The sequence below is a fragment of the Crinia signifera genome, chromosome 1 (genome assembly GCF_055691185.1).
Source record: "Crinia signifera chromosome 1, ASM5569118v1, whole genome shotgun sequence".
Lineage (NCBI taxonomy): Eukaryota > Metazoa > Chordata > Amphibia > Anura > Myobatrachidae > Crinia > Crinia signifera.
Window position 1 is genome coordinate 5361462 of NC_139217.1, and position 22053 is coordinate 5383514.

A 22053-nucleotide genomic window follows, 5' to 3' on the forward strand; every position below is an offset into this window, starting at 1 on the left:
CCACACCCCCACACTTAGGCCACGCCCCCAAAATGTTACCGGGGCCCGGCATTCCTCTTGGCTGCCCTGTTGATATTAGGGGGTCTGTGCATGCACATTTATGTGCAAACCCCCTGTGGAAACTCCTTCGGTGATAATGTGACACTCCAGCGTGACCCACTACAGATGTTCACCTTACCGGACCTTCGTCACCTTCTGTTATACAATGATTCTCTCAGAGAGGTTAGCGTCAGCGCGTCAGCGCGTCAGCAGGATTTGCGTCTTCTTCATGAATAAACAACAATGATGCTTATCAATATCAGGCAATAAGGGTTTGTACAAGCTTTATCCTCTGGTAGGCCGAACATAGAACACGTACAAATAGTAGGTAAATACACCTACAAGTACTAATGTCACAAATGCCATAAAATGTCATTTGTCACCTCTTCTCAATGTCAGTGTTATTAATGCCGTTGGGCAATGTCAGGCAACGCCCCGGATAATGAGGCACTAAATAACTCAGCAGAACAATAACGCTGGGACCGATTAGCCGATTAGGAATACTGTAAATAATGCACTTTCTTGTGAACAATTCTGAACCCTGTGATAGGAAATGATCCCACTGTAATGGCAGCTATAGGTGTTAGCGATGTTCACTAGATTCTCAGAGCGGGTAAGAATTATGTCCTTTCTGGTACCGCTGGATAACACTAGTAAGGGAGGTAGCTGATCGCATATTAAGGCCCTGATTCTGCTTGCTTCGGACCCCGGCGTGTTTAGTCCGGGGAATGATCTTTCTCCCTGCACACATGTGCGGGGCTTCTGTGTTTGTTTAGGGCTACATAGTACACCATGTCCCCTCATAATGGGCAATGGGTAATTATTATATACTGTATTATAAGACGCATGTGTTGTGCCCCCTCCCCCCATTCCTATTTGCAGCAAGGAGTTAATAATGTGTATAACACTAGGACACTTCTCTGAGCTGCTCCCTCCTTCCCTCTGTCTGGGAGCAGCAGCAGTAAGGTAATGTCAGGGGGCCGGGCTGTGACCTGTGGGACAGTATTGCTAGACCCCTACACTCTGCTGTCAGCCTGGAATGCTGCTGCTTGGTGTGAGGAGCCAGCTGTAATGTCACCCTTCCTGCCTCCCTGTGACAGCCCCAGACAGGCACGCACTTACACAGCTCCTCAGTAGCAGACAGGCACACACTTACACAGCTCCTCAGTAGCAGACAGGCACGCACTTACACAGCTCCTCAGTAGCAGACAGGCACGCACTTACACAGCTCCTCAGTAGCAGACAGGCATGCACTTACACAGCTCCTCAGCAGCAGACATGCACTTACACAGCTCCTCAGCAGCAGACATGCACTTACACAGCTCCTCAGCGGCAGACAGGCACGCTCTTACACAGCTCCTCAGCAGCAGACAGGCACGCACTTACACAGCTCCTCAGTAGCAGACAGGCACGCACTTACACAGCTCCTCAGTAGCAGACAGGCACGCACTTACACAGCTCCTCAGCAGTAGACAGGCACGCACTTACACAGCTCCTCAGTATCAGACAGGCACACACTTACGCAGCTCCTCAGCAGCAGACAGGCACGCACTTACACAGCTCCTCAGCAGCAGACAGGCACGCACTTACACAGCTCCTCAGCAGCAGACAGGCACGCACTTACACAGCTCCTCAGCAGCAGACAGGCATGCACTTACACAGCTCCTCAGCGGCAGACAGGCATGCACTAACACAGCTCCTCAGCCCCAGATAGGCATGCACTTACACAGCTCCTCAGCAGCAGACAGGCACGCACTTACACAGCTCCTCAGCAGCAGACAGGCACGCACTTACACAGCTCCTCAGCAGCAGACAGGCACGTACTTACACAGCTCCTCAGCAGCAGACAGGCACGCACTTACACAGCTCCTCAGCCCCAGACAGGCACGCACTTACACAGCTCCTCAGCCCCAGACAGGCACGCACGTACACAGCTCCTCAGCGGCAGACAGGCACGCACTTACACAGCTCCTCAGCGGCAGACAGGCACGCACTAACACTGCTCCTCAGCACCAGACAGGCACGCACTAACACAGCTCCTCAGCCCCAGACAGGCATGCACTTACACAGCTCCTCAGCAGCAGACAGGCACGCACTTACACAGCTCCTCAGCAGCAGACAGGCACGCACTAACACTGCTCCTCAGCACCAGACAGGCACGCACTTACACAGCTTCTCAGCAGCAGACAGGCACGCACTTACACAGCTCCTCAGCAGCAGACAGGCACGCACTAACACTGCTCCTCAGCACCAGACAGGCACGCACTTACACAGCTCCTCAGCACCAGACAGGCACGCACTTACACAGCTCCTCAGCACCAGACAGGCACGCACTTACACAGCTCCTCAGCCCCAGATAGGCACGCACGTACACAGCTCCTCAGCGGCAGACAGGCATGCACTTACACAGCTCCTCAGCAGTAGACAGGCACGCACTTACACAGCTCCTCAGTATCAGACAGGCACACACTTACGCAGCTCCTCAGCAGCAGACAGGCACGCACTTACACAGCTCCTCAGCAGCAGACAGGCACGCACTTACACAGCTCCTCAGCAGCAGACAGGCACGCACTTACACAGCTCCTCAGCAGCAGACAGGCATGCACTTACACAGCTCCTCAGCGGCAGACAGGCATGCACTAACACAGCTCCTCAGCCCCAGATAGGCATGCACTTACACAGCTCCTCAGCAGCAGACAGGCACGCACTTACACAGCTCCTCAGCAGCAGACAGGCACGCACTTACACAGCTCCTCAGCAGCAGACAGGCACGTACTTACACAGCTCCTCAGCAGCAGACAGGCACGCACTTACACAGCTCCTCAGCCCCAGACAGGCACGCATGTACACAGCTCCTCAGCGGCAGACAGGCACGCACTTACACAGCTCCTCAGCGGCAGACAGGCACGCACTAACACTGCTCCTCAGCACCAGACAGGCACGCACTAACACAGCTCCTCAGCCCCAGACAGGCATGCACTTACACAGCTCCTCAGCAGCAGACAGGCACGCACTTACACAGCTCCTCAGCAGCAGACAGGCATGCACTAACACTGCTCCTCAGCACCAGACAGGCACGCACTTACACAGCTCCTCAGCAGCAGACAGGCACGCACTTACACAGCTCCTCAGCAGCAGACAGGCACGCACTAACACTGCTCCTCAGCACCAGACAGGCACGCACTTACACAGCTCCTCAGCACCAGACAGGCACGCACTTACACAGCTCCTCAGCACCAGACAGGCACGCACTTACACAGCTCCTCAGCCCCAGATAGGCATGCACTTACACAGCTCCTCAGCAGCAGACAGGCACGCACTTACACAGCTCCTCAGCCCCAGACAGGCCCGCACTTACACAGCTCCTCAGCACCAGACAGGCACGCACTTACACAGCTCCTCAGCACCAGACAGGCACGCACTTACACAGCTCCTCAGCCCCAGATAGGCACGCACTTACACAGCTCCTCAGCAGCAGACAGGCACGCACTAACACTGCTCCTCAGCACCAGACTGGCACGCACTTACACAGCTCCTCAGCCCCAGACAGGCACACACTTACACAGCTCCTCAGCCCCAGACAGGCCCGCACTTACACAGCTCCTCAGTGGCAGGGAGCTGCACTAGTCCAGCGTTCTTTACACTTCATGTAATCACATAGCCAATACTGATGAAATAGTTCAAAAATTATCCTGTTCATGTGTCAACTATCGCCATAGCAACTTTATTCTCGTGTCGCCCTTTTCTTCATGTTAATCCAGTTTTTGTCAATGTTCACCTAATGCATTACGACCTTTTGTCGATGTCGATTTTGTGCATTGACCTTTTGGCGACGACCTATTACTGTTGACATGTAAATCATTGACCTATCACCCGGTTCCCCTTCTGTCTATGTAGGCATTACGCAAACAGTACAAAACCATGTAACTCATTGACGTACTTCACCCATCTGGAGCCCGTCACAAATGATGCGTCAATTAATGAAGTCAGCATAGAACTGAAGGGGGTCAGAGTATGGGAGCTCCCATGCATATTATTTTGGGGGCCTTGTCCACCACTCATTTATTTTTCATTTTGCAAATTTACGCTAACGAAAACCACAAGCCGACTCTTGCACATTTTATCTGGTGAAATTGTGGTAGGAAAAAAGCTCAGAACTGACGGACATCTATTCAAAATAACAGGAAATCCGTTGTTTGGTAAATCCCGTAGTTTGCCCCAAAGCTGGAGGCGATGCCCATCGGTTTGATGGTAACGTTTCTCCCGGTTCTCAGCTCCATTAATAGCTTGTGTTGCTCCTGGAAACTCCATGTGCTCTTTAGATGACATTTGTGTGTTCTATTTCCAGGATCGGGTGGAGCTCTGAATATTTTTGCTGCCCAAACCCAAGTGACCGGATATGAACATGGCTCCACCATGCTGGCGGTGTCCTATGAAATACATACGGAAATCCAGTGGCTCCAGATTAGGTGGGAGCTTGTCAGCCATCAAAAACTTGTCCAGTTGGTTATTTGCACCATAGAACCATTGAATTCGTTCAATAACTTCAGCATTTATCCTCCGAATGGCTTTGAGAAACGGATGACTGTTATTCCCTATAACGGGTCTCTCATAATCCAACACCTGAAGATGACGGATAGCGGAACATACCGAGTATCAGTGCTGGACTCCAGTCTCACCGTCTCCACCAACATCAACCTCACCGTTTCCTCCTTCATCAATGACCCAAAGATTTCTGTCAAGTCAGGAGGTAAGTCTCATTTACACTCAAGGGTCACGTCCCTTATCCTCATGTAATTCCTGGTACTTTCAACTTTGAATAGATAAAATAAATCTGGAATTTTTAAGCAACACCTTCGATTTTTGGTAACCATTTGGAAGCCACTTCTGAAGGAACCTGCTCTACTATTTTCTGGTAGGCTCATGGGGGGAGCATTGGCCTTGGAGAAGGGGTGCGATAACACCGCCTGTCCCCTCTCATCTTCCACCCACATATTTTACTAGTCATCCCCTAACCATCCATTCTGTAGATCCATCCTCGGATTCTTCCTAGACACATTGAAACTCATGTCGGGGCTCATGAAGAAATGCGCCACAATATTAACTGGAAACAGGCACACAAAGAAAGGACCAATCCCATGCAGACTTTCTTGTAAGGGCAAGAAGTTTGGGATGGAATGTGTAAGGATATGAGAGCCAGTGATGGTAGAATCAGGAAAATCAGTCTTCCCACAGCATTCAGGAAGTAGGAACAGGCCGAAGAGATGGAGGCTGGATGAAGATACTGCAGTCCAGACAGGAGATAATGATAGAGTGGACAGGAGTTGTGGAAGCATCGGGGGTGACTTCCTCCATTTCACATTCATTCTTTCGTCTTTTCAGCTTGGTCCACTTTTAAGTCTTTTTTCCATACAATTTTCCAACCCGTGATCTGTGTCACCTTCTACTCCCTCCCAGTGCTTAAAGTGGTCCTGGAGAGGTGATGGAACTCACTTTCCCCGCCTCTCTCTCCCCCCGCCCATATGTCACAACCAGTGTGGGTGCTAGGGTTTAGGGCCACCTGTAAGCTTTAGATTTATGGACTATTCCACAGGGGTTGGGATCCTTTGGTCTACAGCAAGTCAACAAGCGTTAGCTCAACATGGGTCAAGGTCGACATGGGTCAAGGTCAACATGGGTCAATGTCGACATGAGTCAAGGTCAACATGGGTCTAGGTCGACATCCGTTTAGGTGGACAGGTCAATAGGTCGACACAAGCAATAGGTCAACAGGGTCTAGGTCGACAGTCAAAAGGTCAATGTGGGGTTTTTCACTGTATTTTGACCCAAATGTCAACACAGTCGACATGGACACAGTTTCCAGTGCATCCCCTCGCATTGCTCGCTGCACTCGTCATGCTTCGGGCACGGAGCCTCACTGCGCTTGGCACACTATTTTATTCTCCCACCACGCCCTAGTGGATGGTAGTGAATGAAATATTGCCTGTTGGCACGTTGGCTCAAAAAACAGTGAAAACCCCCATGTCGACCTTTTGACTGTCGACCTAATGTCCTGTCGACCTAAGCCCATGTCGACCTAGACCCATGTGGACCTAGGACCATGTCGACCTAATGGTGTTGACCCAACGCTTGTCGACCAACTTGCTGTAGACCCAATGACCGTATCCCTTCCACACACCCATGACAAGAATAATGTGGGCCACATAATAGCACCCCTAATTCAAATTATGCCCCACAGTGCAAAATAACCCATCAATTTAAAAAAATATACCAAGGCACGCTGCAAAAATTTAGGGCATGACTTCGTGGGAAAGGGGATTAGGAACAATGTAATGCCCATTACATGTTATGCCACACACCAGTAATGCTCATTACATATTATGCCACATAGGTGCGGCTTACCTACATGCTCATTGCTAGGTTTTTTATTCAATGCCAGGGGAAACATGCTCGGTGCCAGGGGTTACATGCACAGTGCCAGGGGCTACATGAACGGTTCAAGGGGTTTCATGCTTGATGGCAGGGGTTAAATGTGTGAAGGAATTGCATTGGCGATAAGTGAATTGTGACATCCTCTACTCCACAGTAATTAATGTACATTTTAGCCCTATTGTTCCCTATGTATGTCTGTATTTCCCAGGACTTTATTCAAGTAAGCCCCAATTGCGTATTACTTAAATATTGTAACTGTGTATGTGGAGACAAATGGTCCGGCTAGAAGCGACCAAATGCTTAGATTAGAATCTGTTCAGTTTGTGTATAGTTTTTGGTTCAGGGATCAAAGGACCTCTTTATAGGCTGTTTAGTAACAGAGACAGATAGTGGCAGAGACATACACTTCCCCCCCAAATAACAAGAGGCTAAGGATGGATAACACCAGGGTCAGTCTCCAGAGAAGAGATCTGTTTACATGAAGGTGTGAAATCCCTCACATACACAAGCTTCAAAGCCAGATGAAGGGAGTGAGTTAATCAGCCCCTGGACAGGTAATAGGAGACCCTGTTATATTCATACAACTGCACCCAGCATAGGAAGGGTTAAGAATTCCTGAGGGAGGGGGAGAGGGGTGCCTTTGGGATGTAAGTTGGTGTTTGCAGGAAGAGAGGGGAGAGAATTGATGGACTGTCCTGGACTAAGAGGTTATGCTCTGTCTAGGTATCGTGTGGACTTATATGCTATCACTGCTGTGTGGATAAGTGATAGTTTGCCCTGTGGAACTGATCTGGGACTGTGACTATACAAGGACTGTCTGTTTGGGCCTGCTACCTGAATATCTTTCTACTCTGCAATTTACATTTGCCACTGTTTATTGTCTATTTGTGCGTGCTGTGGAAAATAAACCATTCTTCTGGTTTCATCTGCTCGGTGTCTGAGTGATTGAGGAACTCGTACCCTCACATTTGGCGGCAGCAGTGGGATCACTCAGACACCAACCTTCGAGCAACGAGTCATAAACACCTCAGGGAATGGATCCAGCACCACTATGCTACCGATACAGCAAAAAGGATCAACTGCAGGATCTGTGCCGTACGAGGCAGATTGAGTTTGAGGCATTGGACACCAGAGCAGCATTAATGGCAAAGCTGGCACAATGGGACCAAGAACACCCTGGACAGGAGGACGATGAGGACCCCGTCCTAGAGCGGAACGAGGTGCAGGGGGCCAACAGGACAAATGCTTCAGGGGCTGCGCTGCCTGTTGGAAATGCAGATCAGTTGCAGGACTTGCTGGCAGCTCTGGGACAAGGAGCCTCAGTTTTGGGAGCTGCATTGGGGTTGCAGTCCTCTATACCCACTACGGCAGCATCAGTAAGCCAGGTGGCCAGGCTGAAATATAATGACATCCCACCTTTTGATGATGCCGGTTCGGATATTGATACCCATTTGCAGATGTTTGAATCTGTTATGACTTTGCATGGAATTGAGGCAGCAGAGTGGCCTCGATTTCTGTTCCCCAGTCTGAGAGGAAGGGCTCTGGAAGCATTCCATGCCCTGAGCCCAGAGCAGGTGCTGGTATATGAGGAGGTACGAAGTGTCCTGCTTGCTAGATATGCGGTGACTGCTGAATCATACCGTGTGAAGTTTCGCACCATAACCCGAAAAGGCGATTCTTCATTTACAGAGTTTAATAACCTGTTGCGGAGGAACTGTGATAAGTGGCTGTCCGTGAAGCAGGCCCTTACTGTAAAAGATATTAAAAATGCTTTTATCTTGGAGCAGCTGCTGAACAAGATGCCTCTTGAGATCAGAGAATGGGTAGCAGATCGGACCCCTACCACCCCCGAGAAAGCGGCACAACTAGCGGACGAGTTCACAGCTAACAGGCCTCGGTGGAGAGGGGCCAACATCGAGGAAAAGACTAATCTCCGACGGGCCCAGCCAGATCGGGATCTACCGGCGGCCCCCCAACGCCCAGCTCCACAGCCCCCCAACCCCCGGCCTTGGGGACCCGAGCTACCAGGAGCCCGTCGCTGCTACAACTGTGACAAGGTGGGTCATGTCCGCCGAGATTGCCCCCGGGGAAGAGGACCATTTCCAGGTGCCCGACATGCCTTGCCTCGAGTAGCTGTGTGCCAGGAACCATCATTTGGGGGAGGGGGAGGGGAGTACTGTCCTGATGCGCCAGAGGCGGAGGAAGTAGTATACCAGGTGGAGGTGGTAGCAGCTATTGGAAAAGCCACCCCGGATAACATGAAGCCACATCTACAGCCTGTAAAAGTTAATGGGAAGGAACTGCAGGGGTTAAGAGATTCGGGTGCCTCCATCACCCTTATCCGCCCAGAATTAATCCCCCCCTGCCAACTACTGAAGCAACGGAAAATTAAGATCTCCATGGCAGGGGGGCAGATCACTGTCATCCCCATGGCCCGGGTACACTTGGATTGGGGTCAGGACTCTGGGGAAGTGAACGTGGGACTTCTGGAAGGGCTCCCCACCCATGTTATTCTAGGAAATGATTTGGGTGGTGGATTGGCCAGTTGTTTCGTGGGAGCTATCACCCGGAGCCAGTCACAGGCTGGAGAGATAGCACCTGAGGGCCCTCTCCCGCCAGCACCAGGAATTACTGCTACAGCCCCTGAGCCACCGCCGGTGAGTAACATGGTACCAGACTTGCTTGACTGTGACGTGAATCTGGGGGAGGTAGATAGAGTGGAATTTAGGGAAGCCCAACAAACAGATCCGTCCCTAGCTAGCCTCCGCAGGGCAGCAGGACGGAGTGATTGGGGAACTCAGGAGGATCGCATTCAGTGGGAGGAGGGGAGACTGTACAGGGTGCCAGCAAAAGCAGACCCATTAGAGCCCGAAGTCCCTAGGAAACAGTTAATTGTTCCCCAGCAGTACCGTGCGCGATTGCTAGCACTTGCCCATGACATCCCCTCAGCAGGCCATTTAGGGATTCGTAAAACCCGGGCCCGACTGCTGCGGCACTTCTTCTGGCCAGGAATAAACCAGGAGGTAAGACAGTATAGAGAGTCATGTGGGGTCTGTCAACGCCTCGGGGGACCCCCACGTCGTGTCCCCCTACAACCCATGCCTGTGATCAGTGAGCCATTCAGGAGAGTGGCCATGGACATTGTTGGGCCTTTTAAGAAACCGAGCAGAACAGGAAAGAAATACATACTGACTGTGGTTGACTATGCGACTAGGTACCCAGAGGCGGTGGCGCTGGCATCCATAGATGCTGAGCATATTGCCCAGGCTCTCATGGATATCTTTAGTCGTGTGGGATTTCCCGAAGAAGTGGTCACCGACCAAGGTGCGCAATTTCAAGGGGACTTACTGCAGACCATATGGGCCAAATTTGGGGTCCATCCCTTTCGCACTACTGCCTATCACCCCCAAACAAACGGATTGTGTGAGCGATTTAATGCGACCCTTAAGCAGTTGCTACGGGCATATGCTGAATCAGAGGGGGGAGACTGGGAGAAATCCTTGCAACAGCTTCTATTCGCATACCGCGAAGTAAGGCAAGATTCTACCGGGTTCTCCCCTTTTGAGTTACTATATGCCAGAAGGGTCCGGGGTCCTCTCGACTTAGTCAGGGAAAGCTGGGAAGGATCATTCCAGGAACCGGAGGTTCCGGTCTTAGAATATGTGGCCCAAATGAGGGAGAGACTGCAAAGGCTAATGCAGCTTGCGCATGACCATATGCTGGAGGCACAGGGAAGGCAGTGCAAGTATTACAACCAGCATGCACGTGAACGGGAGTTGGAAGTGGGTCAGAAAGTGATGGTACTGGTACCTGTACGAAAGCACAAGTTACAGGCGACCTGGGCAGGGCCATATACTGTAGTGGACCGACAGGGGCAGGTAGATTATATCATTGCCCTAGATCAAACCGGGAAGCGGGTGGGCACCTACCACATAAATAGATTAAAAAAATATGTCACCAGGGAAATAGGGGCTGTGGCAATCTGCTGCCCACCAATGGATGACCCAGAGACTGACCCCATCCCTGACATTCTGGCAGCAACCAAGAAGGATGTGGGGGTGGAGGCCGTGCCCATAGGCACACAGTTAACTGAAACCCAGACCCGACAAATGAGGGAGGTTTTGGAGCTAGTGGGGCCTCAGTTCACTAGCAGGCCAGGACGCACTCATGTAGCAGCCCATCATGTCGACACCGGAGCAACTCGGCCCATTAGGCAACCAGCATATCGGCTGAATCCCGAGGTGCTCAATATGATGAAAAAAGAGGTAGACGAAATGCTGGCGCTTGGGGTCATTGTGCCATCAAATAGTCCCTGGGCCTCCAGCGTGGTCTTAGTGCCCAAGAAGGATGGGAGTACACGCTTCTGCGTGGACTATAGGAAGCTGAATGAGGTGACAGTGACAGACGCATACCCCATGCCCCGGGTAGATGAGCTGTTAGACAGGTTGGGGATGGCTCGCTATGTGTCCACCCTGGACCTTAGCAAGGGGTACTGGCAGATACCCCTTACCAGAGAGGCACAGGAGAGGTCAGCGTTCAATACCCCATTTGGGCTTTTTGAATTTACTGACATGCCCTTCGGGATGAAGAATGCCCCTGCCACCTTCCAGCGTACAGTAGATCGCATACTGACAGGGTGTCAGGAGTTTGCCCAGGCCTACCTGGATGATATAGCAATTTTTAGTGAGACCTGGGAGGATCATCTGCAGCATGTAGCCCAGGTTTTAGCAGAGATTAGCCAGGCAGGGTTGACAATCAGACCGGATAAGTGTCAGATGGGGATGGCAGAGGTGCTGTACCTTGGCCACAGGGTTGGGGGAGGCCGTATTCGTCCAGAACCAGCAAAAATTGAGGCCATTCTGAAGTGGCCTCACCCCACTAACCAAAAACAGGTACGTGCCTTCCTGGGCACAGCGGGGTACTATCGTAAATTTGTTCCTCAGTACAGCACCATTGCCAAACCACTGACTGACCTAACGACCAAAAAGTACACCCGAAACATTGACTGGACCCCTGACTGCGAGCAGGCTTTCTCCCAGCTTAAGGACATCTTGTCCCGGTCCCCAGTGTTAGCCGCCCCTGACTTCCGCCGGCGGTTCATTGTGCAAACAGATGCTTCAGCTTGTGGAATAGGAGCTGTGCTAAGTCAAATAGGGGAGGATGGGTGTGAGCACCCAGTTGCCTTTATTTCCCGAAAACTAGTTGCCCGCGAGATAGCCTACGCCACCATTGAAAAGGAGTGCCTAGCCATCGTCTGGGCACTAAAGAAGTTGCAGCCCTATGTGTATGGGCGTGAGTTTTCAGTGGTAACAGATCATAACCCCCTTAGTTTTCTACAACGTACAGCTGGAGACAATGGACGGTTACTGAGGTGGAGCTTAGCCCTACAACTGTACAACTTCTCTATTTCTCACAAAAAGGGTAAAGATCATGGAAACGCGGATGGCCTATCCCGTCAGCAGGAACCAGACCCAGTGCCACCTAACACCAGGAGACCAGCCCTTGCCATTACCCAGGACACCAGGAACATGGACTAAAATGTGGGGGAGGAAATGTGAAGGAATTGCATTGGCGATAAGTGAATTGTGACATCCTCTACTCCACAGTAATTAATGTACATTTTAGCCCTATTGTTCCCTATGTATGTCTGTATTTCCCAGGACTTTATTCAAGTAAGCCCCAATTGCGTATTACTTAAATATTGTAACTGTGTATGTGGAGACAAATGGTCCGGCTAGAAGCGACCAAATGCTTAGATTAGAATCTGTTCAGTTTGTGTATAGTTTTTGGTTCAGGGATCAAAGGACCTCTTTATAGGCTGTTTAGTAACAGAGACAGATAGTGGCAGAGACATACACTTCCCCCCCAAATAACAAGAGGCTAAGGATGGATAACACCAGGGTCAGTCTCCAGAGAAGAGATCTGTTTACATGAAGGTGTGAAATCCCTCACATACACAAGCTTCAAAGCCAGATGAAGGGAGTGAGTTAATCAGCCCCTGGACAGGTAATAGGAGACCCTGTTATATTCATACAACTGCACCCAGCATAGGAAGGGTTAAGAATTCCTGAGGGAGGGGGAGAGGGGTGCCTTTGGGATGTAAGTTGGTGTTTGCAGGAAGAGAGGGGAGAGAATTGATGGACTGTCCTGGACTAAGAGGTTATGCTCTGTCTAGGTATCGTGTGGACTTATATGCTATCACTGCTGTGTGGATAAGTGATAGTTTGCCCTGTGGAACTGATCTGGGACTGTGACTATACAAGGACTGTCTGTTTGGGCCTGCTACCTGAATATCTTTCTACTCTGCAATTTACATTTGCCACTGTTTATTGTCTATTTGTGCGTGCTGTGGAAAATAAACCATTCTTCTGGTTTCATCTGCTCGGTGTCTGAGTGATTGAGGAACTCGTACCCTCACAAAATGCATGGTGCCAGGGATTTCATGCTTGATGACAGGGGTTACATGCTCAGTGCCAGGGATTTCATGCTTGATGGCAGGGGTTACATGCTCAGTGCCAGAAGTTTCATGCTCAGTGCCATGGGTTACATGCTCAGTGCCAGGGATTTCATGCTTGATGGCAGGGGTTACATCAGTGGTTCCCAACCCTGGTCCTCAAGTTCCCAGGTCACCCGGCAGGTGAACTCATTATTCAAACACATTTTAAAAGATCCACAGTTGGAGCTAATTATGTCACCTATGTGGAGACCTGGAAAACGTGCAATGTTGGGGTACTTGAGGACCAGGGTTGGGAGCCACTGGGTTACATGCTCAGAGCCAGGGGTTACATGCTCAGTGCCAGGGGTTACATGCTAAAAAAAGCTCATTTTGGCTTTCCACACCTGGGGGGTGCAAGCTGGAATGCTGGTGCCAGCCGGCAATAGTGCATGACAGGAGCTACAGCTGAAACGCTACATTGGGTGCCTGAGAGTGACAGCTGCTGGTGATAACAATTGAATTCCCCCTTAAAACCACTTTAATGCTGCTTACATGTTATGCCCACAGCAGTGCCAATTATACATAGCTCTACCCCCTACACAGATTACGCCTCACACAGCTCTCCCCATTTAATGTTATCCCTCCTGCAGCTCTTCCCCAATACAGTGCAATGCAGAAATACAGTACACATGCACCCCTAACAACTCCTCCTCGCACAGCACACATACCCCCTCACTCCCCCCTCACACAGTACACATACCCCCTGACTCCCCCCTCACACAGTACACATACCCCCTCACTCCCCCCTCACACAGTACACATACCCCCTCACTCCCCCCTCACACAGCACACATACCCCCTCACTCCACCCTCACACAGTACACATACCCCCTCACTCCCCCCTCACACAGCACACAAACCCCCTCACTCCCCCCTCACACAGCACACATACCCCCTCAATCCCCCTCACACAGTACACATGCACCCCTAACAACTCCTCCTCGCACAGCACACATACCCCCTCACACAGTACACATACCCCCTCACTCCCCCCTCACACAGCACACATACCCCCTCACTCCCCCCTCACACAGCACACATACCCCCTCACTCCCCCCTCACACAGTACACATACCTCCTCACTCCCCCCACACAGTACACATACCCCCTCACTCCCCCCTCACACAGCACACATACCCCCTCACTCCCCCCTCACACAGTACACATGCACCCCTGACAACTCCTCCTCGCACAGCACACATACCCCCTCACTCCCCCCTCACACAGTACACATACCCCCTCACTCCCCCCTCACACAGCAAACAAACCCCCTCACTCCCCCCTCACACAGCACACAAACCCCCTCACTCCCCCCTCACACAGCACACATACCCCCTCAATCCCCCCTCACACAGTACACATACACCCCTAACAACTCCTCCTCGCACAGCACACATACCCCCTCACACAGTACACATACCCCCTCACTCCCCCCTCACACAGCACACATACCCCCTCACTCCCCCCTCACACAGCACACATACCCCCTCACTCCCCCCTGACACAGCACACATACCCCCTCACTCCCAATACAGTGCAATGCAGCTCTTCCCCAATACAGTGCAATGCAGAAATACAGTACACATGCACCCCTAACAACTCCTCCTCGCACAGCACACATACCCCCTCACTCCCCCCTCACACAGTACACATACCCCCTCACTCCCCCCTCACACAGCACACAAATCCCCTCACTCCCCCCTCACACAGCACACATACCCCCTCAATCCCCCCTCACACAGTACACATACCCCCTCACTCCCCCCTCACACAGCACACATACCCCCTCACTCCCCCCTCACACAGCACACATACCCCCTCTCTCCCCCCTGACACAGCACACATACCCCCTCACTCCCCCCTCACACAGTACACATACCTCCTCACTCCCCCCTCACACAGTACACATACCCCCTCACTCCCCCCTCACACAGCACACATACCCCCTCACTCCCCCCTCACACAGTACACATGCACTCCTGACAACTCCTCCTCGCACAGCACACATACCCCCTCACTCCCCCCTCACACAGTACACATACCCCCTCACTCCCCCCTCACACTGCACACATACCCCCTCACTCCCCCCTCACACAGTACACATGCACCCCTGACAACTCCTCCTCGCACAGCACACATACCCCCTCACTCCCCCCTCACACAGTACACATACCCCCTCACTCCCCCCTCACACAGTACACATACCCCCTCACTCCCCCCTCACACAGCACACATACCCCCTACTCCCCCCTCACACAGTACACATTCACCCCTTACAAGCCCCACTCGCACAGCACACATACCTCTTCACTCCCCCCTCACACAGTACACATACCCCCTCACTCCCCCCTCACACAGTACACAGGCACCCCTAACAACTCCACCTCGCACAGCACACATACCCCCTTACTCCCCCCTCACACAGTACACCTGCACCCCTAACAACTCCTCCTCGCACAGCACACATACCCCCTCACTCCCCCCTCACACAGTACACATACCTCCTCACTCCCCCTTCACACAGTACACATACCCCCTCACTCCCCCCTCACACAGTACACAGGCACCCCTAACAACTCCTACTCGCACAGCACACATACCCCCTCACTCCCCCCTCACACAGTACACATACCCCCTCACTCCCCCCTCACACAGCACACATACCCCCTCACTCCCCCCTCACACAGCACACATACCTCCTCACTCCCCCTTCACACAGTACACATACCCCCTCACTCCCCCCTCACACAGTACACAGGCACCCCTAACAACTCCTACTCGCACAGCACACATACCCCCTCACTCCCCCCTCACACAGTACACATACCCCCTCACTCTCCCCTCACACAGCACACATACCCCCTCACTCCCCCCTCACACAGTACACATACCCCCTCACTCCCCCTCACACAGTACACATACCCCCTCACACAGCACACATACCCCCTCACTCCCCCCTCACACAGTACACATACCCCCTCATTCCCCCCTCACACAGTACACATACCCCCTCACTCCCCCCTCACACAGTACACATACCCCCTCACTCCCCACTCACACAGCACACATACCCCCTCACTCCCCCCTCACACAGTACACATACCCCCTCACTCCCCCCTCACACAGTACACATACCCCCTCACTCCCCCTCACACAGTACACATACCCCCTCACTCCCCACTCACACAGTACACATACCCCCTCCCTCCCCCTCACACAGCACACATACCCCCTCACACAGCACACATACCCCCTCACTCCCCCCTCACACAGTACACATACCCCCTCACTCCCCCCTCACACAGTACACATACCCCCTCACTCCCCACTCACACAGCACACATACCCCCTCACACAGCACACATACCCCCTCACTCCCCCCTCACACAGTACACATACCCCCTCACTCCCCCCTCACACAGCACACATACCCCCTCACTCCCCCCTCACACAGTACACATACCCCCTCACTCCCCCTCACACAGTACACATACCCCCTCACACAGCACACATACCCCCTCACTCCCCCCTCACACAGTACACATACCCCCTCACTCCCCCCTCACACAGTACACATACCCCCTCACTCCCCCCTCACACAGTACACATACCCCCTCACTCCCCACTCACACAGCACACATACCCCCTCACTCCCCCCTCACACAGTACACATACCCCCTCACTCCCCCCTCACACAGTACACATACCCCCTCACTCCCCCCTCACACAGTACACATACCCCCTCACTCCCCACTCACACAGTACACATACCCCCTCCCTCCCCGTCACACAGCACACATACCCCCTCACACAGCACACATACCCCCTCACTCCCCCCTCACACAGTACACATACCCCCTCACTCCCCCCTCACACAGCACACATACCCCCTCACTCCCCACTCACACAGCACACATACCCCCTCACACAGCACACATACCCCCTCACTCCCCCCTCACACAGTACACATACCCCCTCCCTCCCCCTCACACAGCACACATACCACCTCACACAGCACACATACCCCCTCACTCCCCCCTTACACAGCACACATACCCCCTCACTCCCCCCTTACACAGTACACATACCCCCTCACTCCCCCCTCACACAGCACACATACCCCCTCACTCCCCACTCACACAGTACACATTCACAGTGGAAACTAAAGGGGTATTGGAAAAATATATAACATAGGCGCATGGGGATAGATGGTAGAAATGGCACTGTCCAGTGCTTGTAGTGAGATTATAAAAAATATATATATATGTCTACATATGGACTGTATTTTAAGAAAAAAGCAATCCTATGATTAAAAATGCATTTGAAAAAAGAATAAAAAAACTTCGAAAAAGTCCAGTATTTGTTTGGAAATCAGTCCGTCCCGTATGGTCACAGCAGGGTAGGCCAGGAAGGGTTAATCCGCACCTTCTATGCCTGTCCTTATGCTTCCTTCAGTGATCAGCGATGGTCCTGGCTTCCAGGCTGGAGATGAGTCTGTTCACGGGATAGAAAGATAACAGTCCTGCGGCTTCTTGTGGCTCCGATAAAATAATAGATGAAAGGTATAAGTGACCACAGCCACCTGCTCACCCCTATGCATTCCGATCCATGGAGGGATATTTTTCAAGGCTCCTTTCAAGGATTAAAGGGGGGACAAAGGGGGTCATTGTGGTTGGCAGGTTTAAAAAAAAAAAAAAAAAGGTTTAGTGCATGGGAGTGGGGTACAGCTGCAGCTTCACCTATCTGCCAATGTGACAATGATTAACGGTGCTGAGCATTACCATTGACCAAGTGTATGTTGCCTTTACAATGGGTTTTGACAGTGTAATATTCTCCCATGCAGTTTGCTTCCAGTAATGACAAGTGCCCTGGGCGCCCCCTCTACACATTTATCTGAACAGTATTTCCTATCCATATTCCAGCATTGTCTGTTATTACCTCCCGTTCATTACCAGATTTTTGTTCCAACCAGACAGATTGCCCAGATACATTTGCAGGTGTGTATCCAGCTTAAATCTCTCTGCACTTTACATCAGCCCCACCTGCAGTGCAGCATGGTTTTGTCCATTTGAACACAATCTTCGCAGGGGTGGACGGCTCTCCAAAGCACGACCAGGAATGGGCATCAGCACTCACCGCTCATCGCTGCCCCGCACACACTGGGCGGCTCTAACGGTAAAGTGAGCCGCTTTTAGCCCACAACCGCCCATTGTGTGCAATACTCAGACGTTTGATCTGCACCGAGCGTGGGGCTGGTGAAAGTATCAATGGTGGCATCTAAAGGCGCACAGCATGACTGCAGCATCTCTGGACACTCTCAGGGGTAACTCAGGGTTATAGTCACCAGTGTGACAGGGAATGAGTCCTGCCAGGAACCAGCAATACCGAAGCCCCTTCAGGCGTACATAGTCCTCCAGAGCCAGTGTCAAATGCAGGATTTTTAGAGGGGCGTTTCCAAATATAATCCAAAATCTCCCACTCAGCACACATTGGAGTAAGTACGGGAGTCTGGGGGAGCGGTAACAGTCATAAAAATGGATACTGTATGGAATACAGCATTAACGTATAACATTACAGATGGTCTATAGTACAGGCTGTTTCATACATTTACATAATAGAAGTGGTCAGGAAAAGGTTAAAGATATAATAAATATATAAATAAATACACAAACACAATAGAACCAGTACTGCACTTTCTAAGCTCACAATCTCACACTTTATGGTAAGGCTCCTGTCTCTTCCTCCTGGCAGCTGCTCTCTGGTCCACTGCATGTTTGAGGGCTCAGATCCACACATACAGTAAATGTGGTATAAGAAGCTGGTACACTGGGGATGTGCAGCCGCTCCGCTCTGTCCCTTACACTTGGTGGCAGCTCCGGTCTGTCCCTTACACTGCATGGTGTGGTGGCAGCTCCGCTCTGTCCCTTACACTGCATGGTGTGGTGGCAGCTCCGCTCTGTCCCTTACACTGCATGATGTGGTGGCAGCTCCGCTCTGTCCCTTACACTGCATGATGAGGTGGCAGCTCTGCTCTGTCCCTTTCACTGCATGATGTGGTGGCAGCTCCGCTCTGTCCCTTACACTGCATGATGTGGTGGCAGCTCCGGTCTGTCCCTTACACTGCATGATGTGGCGGCAGCTCCGCTCTGTCCCTTACACTGCATGATGTGGTGGCAGCTCCGGTCTGTCCCTTACACTGCATGATGTGGCGGCAGCTCCGCTCTGTCCCTTACACTGCATGATGTGGTGGCAGCTCCGCTCTGTCCCTTACACTGTATGATGTGGTGGCAGCTCCTCTCTGTCCCTTACACTGCATGATGTGGTGGCAGCTCCGCTCTGTCCCTTACACTGTATGATGTGGTGGCAGCTCCGCTCTGTCCCTTACACTGCATGATGTGGTGGCAGCTCCGCTCTGTCCCTTACACTGTATGATGCGGTGGCAGCTCTACTCTGTCCCTTACACTGCATGATGTGGTGGCAGCTCCGGTCTGTCCCTTACACTGCGTGATGTGGTGGCAGCTCCGCTCTGTCCCTTACACTGCATGATGAGGTGGCAGCTCTGCTCTGTCCCTTTCACTGCATGATGTGGTGGCAGCTCCGCTCTGTCCCTTACACTGCATGATGTGGTGGCAGCTCCGGTCTGTCCCTTACACTGCATGATGTGGCGGCAGCTCCGCTCTGTCCCTTACACTGCATGATGTGGTGGCAGCTCCGGTCTGTCCCTTACACTGCATGATGTGGCGGCAGCTCCGCTCTGTCCCTTACACTGCATGATGTGGTGGCAGCTCCGCTCTGTCCCTTACACTGTATGATGTGGTGGCAGCTCCTCTCTGTCCCTTACACTGCATGATGTGGTGGCAGCTCCTCTCTGTCCCTTACACTGCATGATGTGGTGGCAGCTCCCCTCTGTCCCTTACACTGCATGATGTGGCGGCAGCTCCGCTCTGTCCCTTACACTGCATGATGTGGTGGCAGTTCCGCTCTGTCCCTTACACTGCATGATGTGGTGGCAGCTCCGCTCTGTCCCTTACACTGCATGATGTGGTGGCAGCTCCGCTCTGTCCCTTACACTGCATGATGTGGTGGCAGCTCCGCTCTGTCCCTTACACTGCATGATGTGGTGGCAGCTCTGCTCTGTCCCTTACACTGCATGATGTGGTGGCAGCTCTGCTCTGTCCCTTACACTGCATGATGTGGTGGCAGCTCCGCTCTGTCCCTTACACTGCATGATGTGGTGGCAGCTCTGCTCTGTCCCTTACACTGCATGATGTGGTGGCAGCTCTGCTCTGTCCCTTACACTGCATGGTGTGGTGGCAGCTCTGCTCTGTCCCTTACACTGTATGATGTGGCTGCAGCTCTGCTCTGTCCCTTACACTGCATGAATGGTGGCAGCTCCGCTCTGTCCTTTACACTGTATGATGTGGTGGCAGCTCCGCTCTGTCCCTTACACTGCATGATGTGATGGCAGCTCCGCTCTGTCCCTTACACTGCATGATGTGGTGGCAGCTCCGCTCTTTCCCTTACACTGCATGATGTGGTGGCAGCTCCGCTCTGTCCCTTACACTGCATGATGTGGTGGCATTTCCGCTCTGTCCCTTACACTGTATGATGTGGTGGCAGCTCTGCTCTGTCCCTTACACTGCATGATGTGGTGGCAGCTCCTCTCTGTCCCTTACACTGCATGATGTGGTGGCAGCTCCTCTCTGTCCCTTACACTGCATGATGTGGTGGCAGCTCCGCTCTGTCCCTTACACTGCATGATGTGGCGGCAGCTCCGCTCTGTCCCTTACACTGCATGATGTGGTGGCAGTTCCGCTCTGTCCCTTACACTGCATGATGTGGTGGCAGCTCCGCTCTGTCCCTTACACTGCATGATGTGGTGGCAGCTCCGCTCTGTCCCTTACACTGCATGATGTGGTGGCAGCTCCACTCTGTCCCTTACACTGCATGATGTGGTGGCAGCTCTGCTCTGTCCCTTACACTGCATGATGTGGTGGCAGCTACGCTCTGTCCCTTACACTGCATGATGTGGTGGCAGCTCCGCTCTGTCCCTTACACTGCATGGTGTGGTGGCAGCTCTGCTCTGTCCCTTACACTGTATGATGTGGCTGCAGCTCTGCTCTGTCCCTTACACTGCATGATGTGGTGGCAGCTCCGCTCTGTCCTTTACACTGTATGATGTGGTGGCAGCTCCGCTCTGTCCCTTACACTGCATGATGTGATGGCAGCTCCGCTCTGTCCCTTACACTGCATGATGTGGTGGCAGCTCCGCTCTTTCCCTTACACTGCATGATGTGGTGGCAGCTCCGCTCTGTCCCTTACACTGCATGATGTGGTGGCATTTCCGCTCTGTCCCTTACACTGCATGATGTGGTGGCAGCTCCGCTCTGTCCCTTACACTGTATGATGTGGTGGCAGCTCCGCTCTGTCCCTTACACTGCATGATGTGGTGGCAGCTCCGCTCTGTCCCTTACACTGCATGATGTGGTGCCAGCTCTGCTCTGTCCCTTACACTGCATGATGTGGTGGCAGCTCCGCTCTGTCCCTTACACTGCATGATGTGGTGGCAGCTCTACTGATCATATTATATACCAGTCTGATTGTTGTCACAATTTAAGACACTTGCCAAGAGGAGGGGGGTTTCTGTGCAACCAGAAACCCCCCCCCCCCCCCCCCCCCCCCTGCTGCAGAACCCACAAGACCAGAACTGGCCTTCGTGGACGGGTCCCGTCCTCTTTTCCCATCCATCCCCAGGGACCTTTACTTAGCTACTGAAGCAAAATTGGTTCCTGCTGTCTCCCTGGGTCTTCTAAAGTCTGCTGTAGGCATTTTGCAGGTCAACGCAAAATATGTAATGGATCCCATTTCCTGTGTAATATAAATTATATATAACTGGATATTTTGCAGCGCACAGCAGCAGAGTCTGTCGCGGCGTAGGAGAGGGACCCTTGGGGATCCTGCTCTGTAGTCTGAGGGCTGATAAGAGCTGTCACAGGTAGACGTAGGGCTCACAAGTCATCCAGCACACCTGCTGGCTGTTTCATGTGAGACGTCTCCCAGCTCCTCAGGGCACAGCGGGGAACCAC

The 22053-nt window shown here is 52.4% G+C and overlaps 1 protein-coding gene across 1 annotated transcript in view; it reads left to right on the top strand.

The window, feature by feature from the left end:
* LOC146025361 (HEPACAM family member 2-like) overlaps positions 1 to 22053 on the top strand; it is a 46136-nt gene that overhangs the window by 19619 nt on the left and 4464 nt on the right. Inside the window, exon 2 of the mRNA XM_083155514.1 lies at positions 4388 to 4789. Within this exon, the coding sequence (XP_083011640.1) occupies positions 4388 to 4789 (402 nt within the window). The remainder of the gene's footprint in view (positions 1 to 4387; positions 4790 to 22053) is intronic.